Source organism: Corella eumyota, chromosome 5 (genome assembly GCF_963082875.1).
Source record: "Corella eumyota chromosome 5, kaCorEumy4.1, whole genome shotgun sequence".
Classification (NCBI taxonomy): domain Eukaryota; kingdom Metazoa; phylum Chordata; class Ascidiacea; order Phlebobranchia; family Corellidae; genus Corella; species Corella eumyota.
Window position 1 is genome coordinate 8,705,327 of NC_137494.1, and position 12,245 is coordinate 8,717,571.

At 25.7% G+C, this 12,245-nt stretch overlaps 5 protein-coding genes and 1 long non-coding RNA gene across 6 annotated transcripts; all 6 read right to left on the reverse strand.

Annotated features, from left to right (window-relative positions):
* Window positions 1–129: 129 nt before the first annotated feature.
* Window positions 130–928, reverse strand: LOC145752980 (zinc finger HIT domain-containing protein 3-like). The gene has a single exon (XM_082569359.1). The coding sequence runs from the start codon at window positions 909–911 to the stop codon at window positions 504–506; it is 408 nt and encodes a 135-aa protein (XP_082425485.1). The 5' UTR covers window positions 912–928; the 3' UTR covers window positions 130–503.
* A 485-nt stretch (window positions 929–1,413) lies between these two features.
* LOC145753286 (uncharacterized) lies at window positions 1,414–2,374 on the reverse strand. Its single transcript, XM_082569696.1, has 5 exons — window positions 2,351–2,374; window positions 2,169–2,236; window positions 1,959–2,094; window positions 1,653–1,761; window positions 1,414–1,524 (listed from the first exon to the last, which is right to left on the reverse strand). Exons 2-5 carry the CDS (start codon window positions 2,231–2,233, stop codon window positions 1,514–1,516), a joined length of 321 nt encoding a protein of 106 aa, XP_082425822.1. The 5' UTR covers window positions 2,234–2,236; window positions 2,351–2,374; the 3' UTR covers window positions 1,414–1,513.
* Window positions 2,375–3,127: 753 nt separating this feature from the next.
* LOC145753244 (uncharacterized) lies at window positions 3,128–4,335 on the reverse strand. The gene is made up of 5 exons (XR_014283838.1): window positions 4,294–4,335; window positions 4,144–4,211; window positions 3,916–4,009; window positions 3,454–3,562; window positions 3,128–3,244 (listed from the first exon to the last, which is right to left on the reverse strand). It is a non-coding gene; the product is annotated as an uncharacterized LOC145753244 (long non-coding RNA).
* A 1,167-nt stretch (window positions 4,336–5,502) lies between these two features.
* On the reverse strand, window positions 5,503–6,598 carry LOC145753285 (uncharacterized). Its single transcript, XM_082569695.1, has 5 exons — window positions 6,564–6,598; window positions 6,427–6,494; window positions 6,142–6,268; window positions 5,871–5,979; window positions 5,503–5,626 (listed from the first exon to the last, which is right to left on the reverse strand). The coding sequence occupies exons 2-5, from the start codon at window positions 6,489–6,491 to the stop codon at window positions 5,610–5,612; spliced, it is 318 nt and encodes a 105-aa protein (XP_082425821.1). The 5' UTR covers window positions 6,492–6,494; window positions 6,564–6,598; the 3' UTR covers window positions 5,503–5,609.
* Window positions 6,599–7,268: 670 nt separating this feature from the next.
* LOC145753429 (uncharacterized) lies at window positions 7,269–9,832 on the reverse strand. Its single transcript, XM_082569842.1, has 7 exons — window positions 9,758–9,832; window positions 8,815–8,917; window positions 8,686–8,696; window positions 7,909–7,985; window positions 7,715–7,838; window positions 7,482–7,584; window positions 7,269–7,382 (listed from the first exon to the last, which is right to left on the reverse strand). Exons 1-7 carry the CDS (start codon window positions 9,830–9,832, stop codon window positions 7,366–7,368), a joined length of 510 nt encoding a protein of 169 aa, XP_082425968.1. The 3' UTR covers window positions 7,269–7,365.
* A 353-nt stretch (window positions 9,833–10,185) lies between these two features.
* LOC145753219 (uncharacterized) lies at window positions 10,186–11,437 on the reverse strand. The gene is made up of 5 exons (XM_082569617.1): window positions 11,304–11,437; window positions 11,166–11,233; window positions 10,727–10,850; window positions 10,424–10,532; window positions 10,186–10,297 (listed from the first exon to the last, which is right to left on the reverse strand). The coding sequence occupies exons 2-5, from the start codon at window positions 11,228–11,230 to the stop codon at window positions 10,290–10,292; spliced, it is 306 nt and encodes a 101-aa protein (XP_082425743.1). The 5' UTR covers window positions 11,231–11,233; window positions 11,304–11,437; the 3' UTR covers window positions 10,186–10,289.
* Window positions 11,438–12,245: the final 808 nt, after the last annotated feature.

A 12,245-nucleotide genomic window follows, 5' to 3' on the forward strand; every position in this document is an offset into this window, starting at 1 on the left:
ATAATCTGCGGTTTCTAGGTGTCACTGGCAAGAGGTCAGCAGCATTAGACATACCAAAACAAAACTGAAATAGTTTCACTTTTTTTTTAAATCTATAAATGAAAAAATATGTTCAATCGAAAGGGTGGTTTTAAGCATTGCAGAAACATTTTTTACACATAATTGGAAACAACAAAGACAAAAAAACATGTTTGTTATTCTTACAAGCTAATTTAGAATTCGCAAAGGTCTCAAAGTTTGAGTAAAATGAGTAAGGACCATAAAGTACACAAGAGAATATACAAGAAAAAAAGACAAGAGTTTGTTCAAGAACTGTAAAGTATACACAAGTGTGAAATGATTTAAATTTGATATTCAAGGAAAAACATTCTAGCATCTATTTAAACCACTTCAAATACAGAACATTAATGCATATTTAGGTAGTTTACAATGTTTATAAAAAAACGTTTAAAACTTGAAAAAAAATTAAAGTAGGTTGGATTTTTTTTGGGCAACGCAAAGGTTTATTTACTATTACTATCACCTTCACCAGATATAACAGCAAGACATTCATTTGCAAACTCAACAAAAATAGGTTCTTGCATACATTTGTCAATGTCAGTGTTCATGTTTTTAGATTTATCTAAATTTTCAATTAATTTTCTAAGATGTCGATTATCTAAAATGTTTCTTAAGTTTACAGAATCTTTTAATAGACCTAGAGTTTTAACGTCAATCAATTCATTTTCTTCTAGTTCAAGTTGAGTTTGACTTTTTAATTCAGTTTTTGTGATAATTTCTTTTTTCACACATATCTTTTGTTCTTTGTGTGATTTATAGCAAACTAATGAACAGTACTTTTTCAAGCAATTCGGGCAAGTATATTTGCTATCAGCATTGCAGCAAATTTCACATTTTACAATTAACTTCATTTTAATATCTTAATCAAAACTTATTATCTAAACCAAATAAATAACAACTTTTATTTTGTTTTAAATTAGCATTGTTTAGTGTCCTGCAACTGTATTAATAGTAGAATTGCTGTATTTTCTGGCAACAATAATCATTAACTTTAGGTATAATTATAAAGTCTGAAAGACCAATCTTTTCGATGTCACGACATATATAAATAAAAAATAATTTTGATTTTTTTGTTCGCTTAAAAATAGGTCCAACTCGGCAAAGGATCCCTTAAAAATATATATTTTGTAAATTTAACGAAATATATTAATTTTTACAAAAAAATTAAAACTATTAAAACGCGCTTATCTGCTTAAGTGCTTGTTGTCGCTTGCTTTAATTTGCTTTGCAGAAAACTTTAAAAAAACGTGGAACAGCTGTTGTAACATTTATGCGATAAGCCTATTTTTAAATAGATTTTTGCAATTAAAAAAAAAACTGTATAGCTATTTACATTCTTTAACCAAAACAACATTTTTTCTGAATATATATGTGTGATTTATTTTATAAATTAAAAATTATGTAAAATCTTGTTTTCTTTTTATGCAGAGATTCCCTTTTTTAAAACTTAGGCCTATTGGCCCCCTGAAAATGAAAAAACATTTGTTAAACTAAAACAAAAAACATAAACTATACGGATAAAATAGGTTACAACAAATTTATAAGAAACACCTTTACATGGACATAAATAAATTTAAGTCACGTTAACGTACTTATTTCGTTGTCCAATTGCCTCATAGCGATATTCTTGACATTTTCATCAAGGACCAACGACAATTCGTCACTGATATCTCTCATTATTGCAAGATATTGCATTGGTTCCTATCAAAGCAACGTAAAAAATTAATGTAAATATAATTCACCATAATAAATTTTTTATTAAAGAAAAACAGTACTTCGTAAAAACTAAGCTAAAATAGTATTTAAAAAATGAGCTTAAGTTATACCAACAAATTAATTATAAAGCAAATATTTTTACTTTAAAAACAGCTCAAAAAATTAAAATTTTGTATGTTAACCTGCTCTCTTAAGTTTTGTAATTCTGCCAAGTCATGATCTCCAACAGCGGCCTTAACTGCAGTCGAAGCAATCTTTTGAACGGTTGGATTTGATGCAACTTTCACTATACCCTTTCCTATGCTGCTCATGGTACTCCTTAAAAAGACAAAAAAAAGTCAGCCAAATGCAATTAAGTGACATGACATAAAAAATTCAAAAACATCTCCTACTTCCAGCTTGCCTCTGCAGCCAAAACTAGTCCAAGCAAAAGAAATGTGATAAATAACTTGTTCATAATCTAAAAATGTAGTTTTAAATACTGTTATGTAAAGTACGTATTAAAATATATATATCTTTGTTAATCTGGATAGTTTAAAAGCACATTAGTTACCTTACAAACAAACAAACTTACGTTTTTTTGTTAATGTGGTAGCGTTGTCGATCAAAATTTAATGAATAAATATAAATCAGGATTTTTTCTTTTATATTCTTGAACAAAGGCCATATGATAAATTTAAAAACAATTAAAAATCCTAATATAGCAATAATTTTTTATTTTAAATATTTTAAAAATCCCGTACATATGTTTAAAATATATTCAATATTTATTAAATCAGAAATTTTGAACATTTTAATAAACATGTGACAATAAGGAGTTTTTATTTTTTCCGTTATTTAAAAAAATTGTATTTGAATTATTTCCGTTGAAAATTTTCTATAATAAAATATAATTTAATAAAAACAAATATGCCTGATTGACTCTTATTAACTTAGGTATAATGGTTTTTAACAATAACAAACTTTTTTTTAACTTTGGGCCGCAAATTTAAAAATGACAACTTGTAACTTTTGTTTATTAAAACTTACTGTTTACTCAGTAAGTTTTTTTTATTATATTAACACAATTGAATAATAATACAATTATAGATATTTTAATTTAGTTATGTCTAATGCTATCTTATTTTATATATTTTTTGTTTAGTTTTAGGTTTTTTACATTTATTATTTTTTAATGTGTGTATGTTTATAGTTAAATTTCTGTATACAAAACTTTATTGCATAAAGTTGAACTACTACAGTACCAGATAATCTATCAAAGATAAGTTATCAAAAAGGTTAAAAGCACTACAACTATATTGTTTTTTTTTTAATTCCATGATTAACTTGTGTAAACTTTTAAATATAACAGGCCGGTAAAGAAAAATACAAAAATTTCCCATTTCCGAATAACATTTTATTAAAATAAAAAACTAAAGTTCCAGTTCAGTTTCCAAAAGTCATTTTATATTCTATTGCTCTATGTTTGCTGTGTTAACAAAAGTAAATATTAAAAACAAATATTTTAATAAGAATACAGCATTAAAGTTAGATTAAATTATATAAAACTTGGTTTTATCTTTTTTGTTAAGGCCCGACACTATATACCGCCTAAATATAAGATAAACTGTGTTCCTTCAACCCAGTCTCGTGTTGACTTTGGCAATTTAGTATATTGTTTAACATAATTTTACATACCAATAGAGTTGTCCAGATCTTTTATCACATCCTCCAAGATATCTTTGTTAAATATCAAAGATAACTCTTCGCTTAAATCTCTCATCTGATAAAGGTATTCCATAGGGTCCTAGTTAAGAAAAAAGTTACAGTATTTATTATTTACACAAAGACCAAAAACACTAATATTGTTCAAGTTAAAAAATCCACAAGTGCGCGCAAGCCCGTCTAGTTTAAAACCAATATGCGGCTACAATAAAAAAAAATTTACATTTTTTACAAATATTAAAAAAAAAATAATTCACAAATATTTTACAACCACATAACAAGTTAATAAAAGCTAGGTTAACGGCAAATAAAACAAAAAATATATTTTAAATTAAGCAAAATAAAAAAGTGGAATATAAGATAATTATAGGGGTAAATACAAATGTGTATTTATTAAAAAAAATAAATAATCGTGACTAAATAAAATATCTAAACCTGTTCTCTTAGAGCACGAAGTTCCCTTAGTTCTTGATCACCGAAACGTAGTGCAGCACGACCAATTCCACGGGCTATAGGATGTCTAAGCACTCTTCCATAAATTAATTAGAAATTAAATATATAATGTGTTACATTTAGGTACTATCAAATAGTTTAAAAAGCAAATTTTATCAATAAAATGTTGATTTAAAAGAATTCTGTTCCTTCAAATATTAAATTACTAACCTTATAAACGCTTCTGAGGAAAACACAAGTCCCAGCAGAAGAAAGGCGATAAGTAATTTATTCATGATCTAAAAATATTTTAAGATTCTTTTTTATTTTAAATATTAAAATACTTATTTTAAACACATTAAGACAATAAAACAAACTCACGTTTTTTTGGGTTGTTATTCTATCTATAATTCAGCTTATCAAATAAATGTTGTAGCACAATTAGGCTTAAACTTCCCTTTTATAAACTTGAATGCGACATATGATATATCAAAAATTCCATTTGAACTTCCCAAATTAAAAATCATATTGATAAAAATTTTGTTTAAAACTTTCCAAAAAGCAAATTTAATTTCCAAGCACATGGTTAAAAAAACATATGATACTAGAAGTCACGTGTTTTGAATTTTAATGACATTAAAGTTAATGTCGTTTTGCTAATACGCATCGAAATTTTGTTCTGTAGCGGAATAAAAAATAACATACCAAAAGTAAATAAACAACTGTATTTTTTAAAATCAATTTTAATTGAAAAAATGTTTGATTAATGTAAAAAAAGCATTTTTTTATTTAAATGGTATAAAGTTAAAGCAAAAAAAAAACTAAAAAAAAATTAAAAACTAAAAAATCCTAAATCCTAAAAAATGCTTAAAATCATAATGGTATATTAATCATGTCAATTAGTTACAGGACAGCTTATATTGGGTTTATTTAAATTTCTTACCAAATGCTATAATTAAAACCATTTACCGTGTATTTGTTTTTAGGAACAAAAAGTGTAAAAAATGAAAACTTGATTTTTAAACCAATCAATCAAGTAAAATGATAATATTAATTTCTAAAAATTTTACATACGTTAATAAACTTATTAAAATTAATAGACCCACTATGCAAGCTGTATTCTTTGTATTTTTATACGTCATGGTTATTAAAAGTTAAAAATCACAAGCAAAAACTAAAATTTATATTTACATTTTTTGATATGAATTTTTGGAAATTATAGTATTTTAAAAATTATTTTATTTAAATTGACGTTTTTTTCACCTCATCACTATATTATTTTCTTTTTAAGTGAAAACAGTTATTAGTATTTAAATTAAACATAATCAACTATAATTATATTTTATTTGAAGTTTGGGCTTATTTATATGCTATTATTTAACACAATTTTAGTATATTTTTTTTACATTTTTTTACTATATTATTTTAAAAAAATGGAAACTGTTATTTATAAATTTTACTATTTAATTTCAGAAGTTATAAAGCATTATTAATTTATTTATAATTAAGTAAATTGCCTAACATAATTTTTTTTAAATAAATATTTATTAATGTAGGCACTAAATCAAGATTGTTTTTTTATTTGATATTTTTTTCCGACTGTTGAACAAAAATTTCTTTTTCCGAATAAAATTTTATTAAAACAAAAAACTAGCAAACAATCCAGTTCGTTATTCCAAAAATATTTCTTTAATATTTTATTGCTCGAGATTAGCTGTAAAATTAAAAATTGAAAATTAAACATCAAATTTAAAGTATAACTTAAGTCCTTATTTTGCATATTTTAGTTATGTTATCAAGCAAAACTAAAATGTGTAAAACAAATATAAATTTATTGGTTTTCGATGTTGACGCCAACATTACGACCCTAAACATATAAGGCAACATTCGTTGTCCAGGCTAGAGTCTTAAGATTGAAATTTAAAAGTTTTAGATATTGTTCATTATATTTATCTTACCAACAATGTTGTCCAACTGTATCATCACATCACCCATAACATCTTTTTTAAATATCAAAGACAATTCGTCCCTGATATCGTTCATTTGAGCAATATAGTGTGTGGGTTCCTATTTAAGTCAAATGACAGTTTTTTTACATACAAAATAAAATCATAAAATAAAATCAAAAAAGGTGTTCTATTTAATCGACGATTGGGTTTTCATTTAAAAAATGTATTTATACTAAAAATAAACAAAAAATAACGGCAAATAACACTTAAATATTTAAACCTGTTCTCTTAGGGTGCGAAGTTCTTTTAAACCTTGATCACCTACTGTACGAACTATTGCAACGCGACGCAGTGCAAGAGGTAGGGGACGCCACCATATACCACGTCTTAGTGGTCTTACTACTGCCCTGTAAATAACTTAAGAGTTAATCAATTAGTATATTTTATATATAGTTCTTAAAATGAGTTTAAAAAAAAAATTAATAAAATATAAATTTAAATTGTTGATTTCACAAATTATTATTTTTGAATTATGAAATTAATCACCAATTATTTAATTACTTACCTAATTAATGCATCTGCGGAAAACACTAGCCCGAGCAGAAGAAATGCGATAAGTAACTTATTCATGATCTAAAAACATTTTAAAAGTATTTTTTTAAAAACGAAGATTGATCGCAGTAGAACTATAACAAAACTTACCCTTTATTGGGTTGCTAAAATTTATTCAATACAAGTTATTAAATGATATAACTTAGGTAAACTTAAACTTCCCTTTTATAAAGGTAATTACAACATATGATATATATATAACAAAACTTCCATTTAAATTTTTCATATTAAAAACCATATTGGTAAAAATTTGTTTGAAATTTTCCAAAGCTCACATTCAATTTCCACACGCCTGGTAATACAAATACAAAACATATGCTATTCGAGAAATAACACATTAAAAAATCACAGCGGCATATTATTCATGGCATAGACCGGCCGATAGATTACGGGTTCCATTCCCGCTAAAGTTTTCCCGCCTGTTTTTTTAATTTTGTATGCACCATAAATTGAATTGCTTAAGGATTACTATAACTATTTGATAGACATTAACGTTTAGTTTTACTTTACAAAAATAAAATATTTTGAAAAACCTACTGCTTGAATCGGCAATTTCAATTAGGGCCGATACATTGAACAAAAAAAATATTAGAGTGTTATTAGACGTTTACAAATTATTAAAAAGTTGCCTTATGTTTTCTAAAGTTATTGAAATGATGACATAGTTATTTCTTACGAATATCTATTTCAAGATGTAACAAGCATCTTTTTTATAAAATATTTGTAAAATTTCAATCTGTTTAAACAAAGACAAGTGCAGTTTCCATAATTTATTTCACAAAAAAGTTTAATAGGGTTAAAAACACAAATATTTTCTAATTATATCTTTAGGTTTAAATCAAAATTAGAGAAAAGTAATTTCTTGATTTTTGGAGAACTTCATTTTATGCTATTATTCTTCTGATATAGCTGAAATCAAATCATAAAAGATTACCTTAATATATGTACTGACAAATTTAACATTGAAAACACTTATTTTTTGAAATTTTACTTGTTAAAATTGAATACCTAAATCTAGACGTCTCATAATTTCATTCGTAACATCTTCTCTGTACATTGATTGCAAGTTATCTTTTATGTCGCTCATTCTTTCGAGGTATTGCAATGGGTCCTGTTTTAATTAAAGTAAATGTAGAAAATTATAATTAGCAATTGTTTTTTTTAATAAATTTGAAGCTTATACAGCATCTTTTAGACATTTTAAAGAGATTAAAAACATGCTTTAAAATTAAAGCTGTTACCTCGTCTTTTAGTTGTTGAAGTTCAGCAAAATCAATGTCACCAGCAAACTTAGCTACTTTAACAGCACCTTTGACTACCTTTAAAAGCCCTTTTCCTATCTTCTTAAAAACGTGCCCGACTTTTCTAATAACGTCAAATGTTTGAAAATTAATATGTGTATTTACTATTTTTAAATATAAACTAAAAAACATACTTCCATTTTCCGTGTTTTGCCTCAACGGAAAGAAAAAGTCCAATCAAAAGGAATAGAATAACAACCTTGTTCATTATCTAAAATAAACGTAGTGAATGACAATAAATATTCAGATTAACGAACAAAAAAGAAACAAAAATTTTAATTTCATTTTATTAAAATCTACACTGTTTTACTAATAAAAAGATATTAATAAAACTACAATAATATACTTTTATAAAGCTAGACTGACATATGTTAATTTTCAAAATACCCATTTACTGTTTTGCATACTTAAAGCACATATTGAAAGTTCGCCTAATATAATATGGTTGGAATTTTTATAGCACAACCTCAATATTTTAAACGAACATCAACTGTTTATAGTTAAAATTAATTTTTGTATTACTTTAAAAAAAGGTATTTTTACAATTTTATTAAAAAAATTTTGTTGTAAATTGTTCAAGTCATCTTTAAACACAAGATCAAATCAAGCACGGTTTTGCATTGGTGCGGCTCGAGGTTAAACCCTGTCCGCCCGCCAAAAACAACTTGTACATTCTACATATCACGTTTAAGTTAATCAAAAAAAGTGTTATTTATTTTTTTAAATGGGTCTGAAATTTGAGCATTCGGAAAATTATTGTAAAAGCCGGGATTAAGAAAGGCATTTCGTAAGTAAGATTTACATAGTTTCATTTATTACTTTTCGTTTATTAGAATATTTAAATTAGTAAAAACACAAAATTAAAAAATTATAGACTTGATTTGCAATAAGGCCTTTTGTATCTTTTATACGTCCGATATAGCTGCAAAACAAAAAACTGTTAAAAAGTAGTCATTAAATTTTACTTAAACTTTTTCCGACTAATTTAAATATGTTACTACCACACAATGCAGTAAATATAAAATATTATAATTTCTTACCAATATCTAAACGTCTCATAACTTTATTTGTAACATCTTCATTAAATACTGAATGCAAGTTGTCCTTAATATCGTTCATTCTCAGAAGATATTGTTCTGGTTCCTATTATAAAACATTATTAACAGAAAGTAAGTAAATATAACAAAAAGCAGTATTTAATGTTTATGTATTAATGTATTATTAAATGTGTATTGTTAAAAGTAGTATTTAATGTGTTATTTTCTTATTTTTTACTTTTATTTCAGAATAACAGATTTTACAAATTATTAAATACATTGGGATTGTATAAGCTAAACATGTAGACAGTATTAACAAAATACTAAAAATAAACACATTGTATGCTACAAAATAACAATATTCTAATCTATGCAAATTTATTTTGGTAATAAAAAGTAGCAATTAAAACCTCCTCTTTAAGTTGTTGAAGGTTGTCAAAATCTGCGTCACCTATTACATGCTTAACCACCTTTGCAATTTTTGCAATCCCCCTTCCAATCTTTTTAAAAAAGTGCCCGACTTTTCTAATAAAATTAAATAAGAGTTAAATTTAAGTAACAAACATTAAACTGCTAGTAAAAAACATTAAACTAAAAACATACTTCCATCGGCCACGCCTTGCCTCAACGGAAAGAACAAATTGATTTTGTCATTTTTTCCCGTCGCATTGTTGTAATATTAATTGTATATCGTATCTATTATTTACTTTAATCAATGTGCGAAAAACCAAAATAAAAAAAAATAAAAAAAAAAGTCCAATTAATAAAAAAAGAACTAAAAATTTGTTCATAATCTTTAAAATAAATAAAAAATTGCTACAGATATTTATAGTTAAAAAAATCAAGCAAGTTATACTGCAGAACTTTTAAACTTCAATCTTCATAATGAGTGTATATTTGAACTACACCAAACATTTTATATAAAAATAACCAAGCATATGCAAACTTGAAAAACACCTAATGAAATACATATTGTTGGTCTGAAGTATGATTGGAATTTTTCCAAATGCAGCATTACCATTTTATACTTTTTGTTATTAATTCTATTTTAGTATGCGCACAAAATATTATTTATTTACTTACGATAAAATTACTTTATATGTTTAGTAAAATAAAAATAAAATATTTTTATATTGTATATGCATTTTTTGCTAATATTTTTTAACTGAAAATAAATTTAGTTTAAAAAAACCTGAAATACAACAAAACAGCTGCCTTTTGTCTCCAAATTGTCTCAAAAATTGTTGAAAAAACAAATAAAATCTTTCAAATAAAATATTAATTTTTAATAGAATATTTAATAGCTTGTTGTACTTAAAAAATTCTAAAAAGTTGTACCAAAGTTAAAACACTAAAAAATAAAAAAATAACACAAATTTTTTTTTTCCAAGTACAATTTTATTAACACATATTCCTAGCAAATTATTTTTCTTTATTTCCGTATTTGCTTGTATGTCATTTTTGACGTCCTACATTCCTTAATTTGCTGTAAAAACGTAAAAAAATAACTGATTACTAGCATAAAAAATAGCAAATAACATAAAAATAATTAATGATAAAAATGAAAGAAATTTAAGCGAAATTGTATTGCATAACATTTAGCCTTTCTTACCAATAGCATTGTCCATTTCTTCCATTAATTCTTCATCCGCATCCTCATCAAATATCTCTGACAATTTATCATTCATGTCTTGCATCCTGGCCATATACTGCACTGGGTCCTTAAAAGTAAAAAAGGTTGCCATCAGTATTATTTACATAAAGGGTAATAAATGCCTAAACAAAACAAGGTCAAAAATACATTTAAAAATTTAACCAAAATATTTAAAATCATTATAAAGATTTAACTGTAAACGCATTTATTTGAATAGATAACGTTTTATTAAAAAAATATATTAAATAAAAAAACGTAAACCTGCTCCCTAAGTTTTTGAAGTTCCATCAAATTTTGATCGCTTGTAGGGGGAGGGGCCCACAGTCTAGGTTTAATCCATTTTTTAAATGTCCAAACCCTCCTTCTAATTTTTTTCGATTTCCGCCTGTAAATTTTTTAATGTTAGATTCACAACTAGGTGTCATTTTTAAGTGCTTTGTAAACAACATTGAATTAAAATGTCCGGTAGTGTGGCGAACCGGTCATGGCGTCGTACGAGCCGCACCAACGTCACACTATTCGCCCTTGAGCCCTGCGTTTACGGATAGCTCAAAACAGGTCGTAACAGCACACCCTTTCCCAATAAAAAAATATAAAACCTCTAACCTTAAAGTAATATGAAAAAAAAAATTAGAAAAATGTAGGTGCGGTAAAGTTGTTAAGTAAAGTTACAAAAGATTCAAACAAATTAACAAATTACCCCCATCTTGCATCCGCAGAAAACACAAGTCCAAGCAAAAAAACAACGATGAGTAATTTATTCATAATCTAAAAATATTTTGAAAAAATATAAAAATATTTATTTTAAACTAAATACTATAACAGAAAACAAACTTACGTTTTATTTTGTTGGTATTACAACTTCTATACAAGATTTCAATTGGTGTGGTTTAGTTGAACATAAACTTGCCTTTTATAGCCTTTTTACCATATGCTCAACTACGAAAATCTAAGTTTGCATCACATCATAAATCTATATTGGGAAAAACATGACTAAAGCTTCCCGAAGTGCAACTTTACTTTTTATGCATATGGTTTACTCAAAACAGCGAGGAAAAAGTAATAAACTTCCATGTTAACATTTAATACTTCAAGGGAAAAACAAAATAATGGTGTTTAATTGAAACTGGGTCATTTTATTGTGTTAAATGATAAAGCGACAACTTGTTAAGCTAAAAAAATAGTAAAATGCAAAGAAAATACTTCAGACAAGGCCAACTTAACACACAACAATATCACTTCGTTCCATTTCATAGCATTTTATTTCGTATTTATTAAATTAACGGTTGAAACGATTGACTTGTTTAAACGCAAGCATTTACTTATTTAAACAACGGCAAATTTAAAAAAATTTTATTTAAACAACGGCAATTTAAGATATTTGGTAAGCTACTAAAAAAGTATTGACAAAAGTAATTACAATACAAGAAGAACACAAACATCATACTTTTTAATGACAATGACACAAATATATAAGTTTTGGTTAAAATCTATTTAACATTGTTTAGATTTGCGAAGAAGTAATTTTTGCAAGCTATTGCAAAAATTTTTGCAAACTATATAGTTATCAATATGCCGCTTATGCTTGTAAGATATCGTATTAGTTCCAGTAATGTTGCTTATATGGTATATAATTTCCTGTAAATAAACAACTACAATCACGTTACTGTAAACTGAAACTTTATCCCTATGTCGCTTTTCCTTTTAAGTTATTTAATTGGTTCCTGTTTTTAAAAAACTATGATCACGTTAGTGTAAAATGCAACCATCTGTTACATAT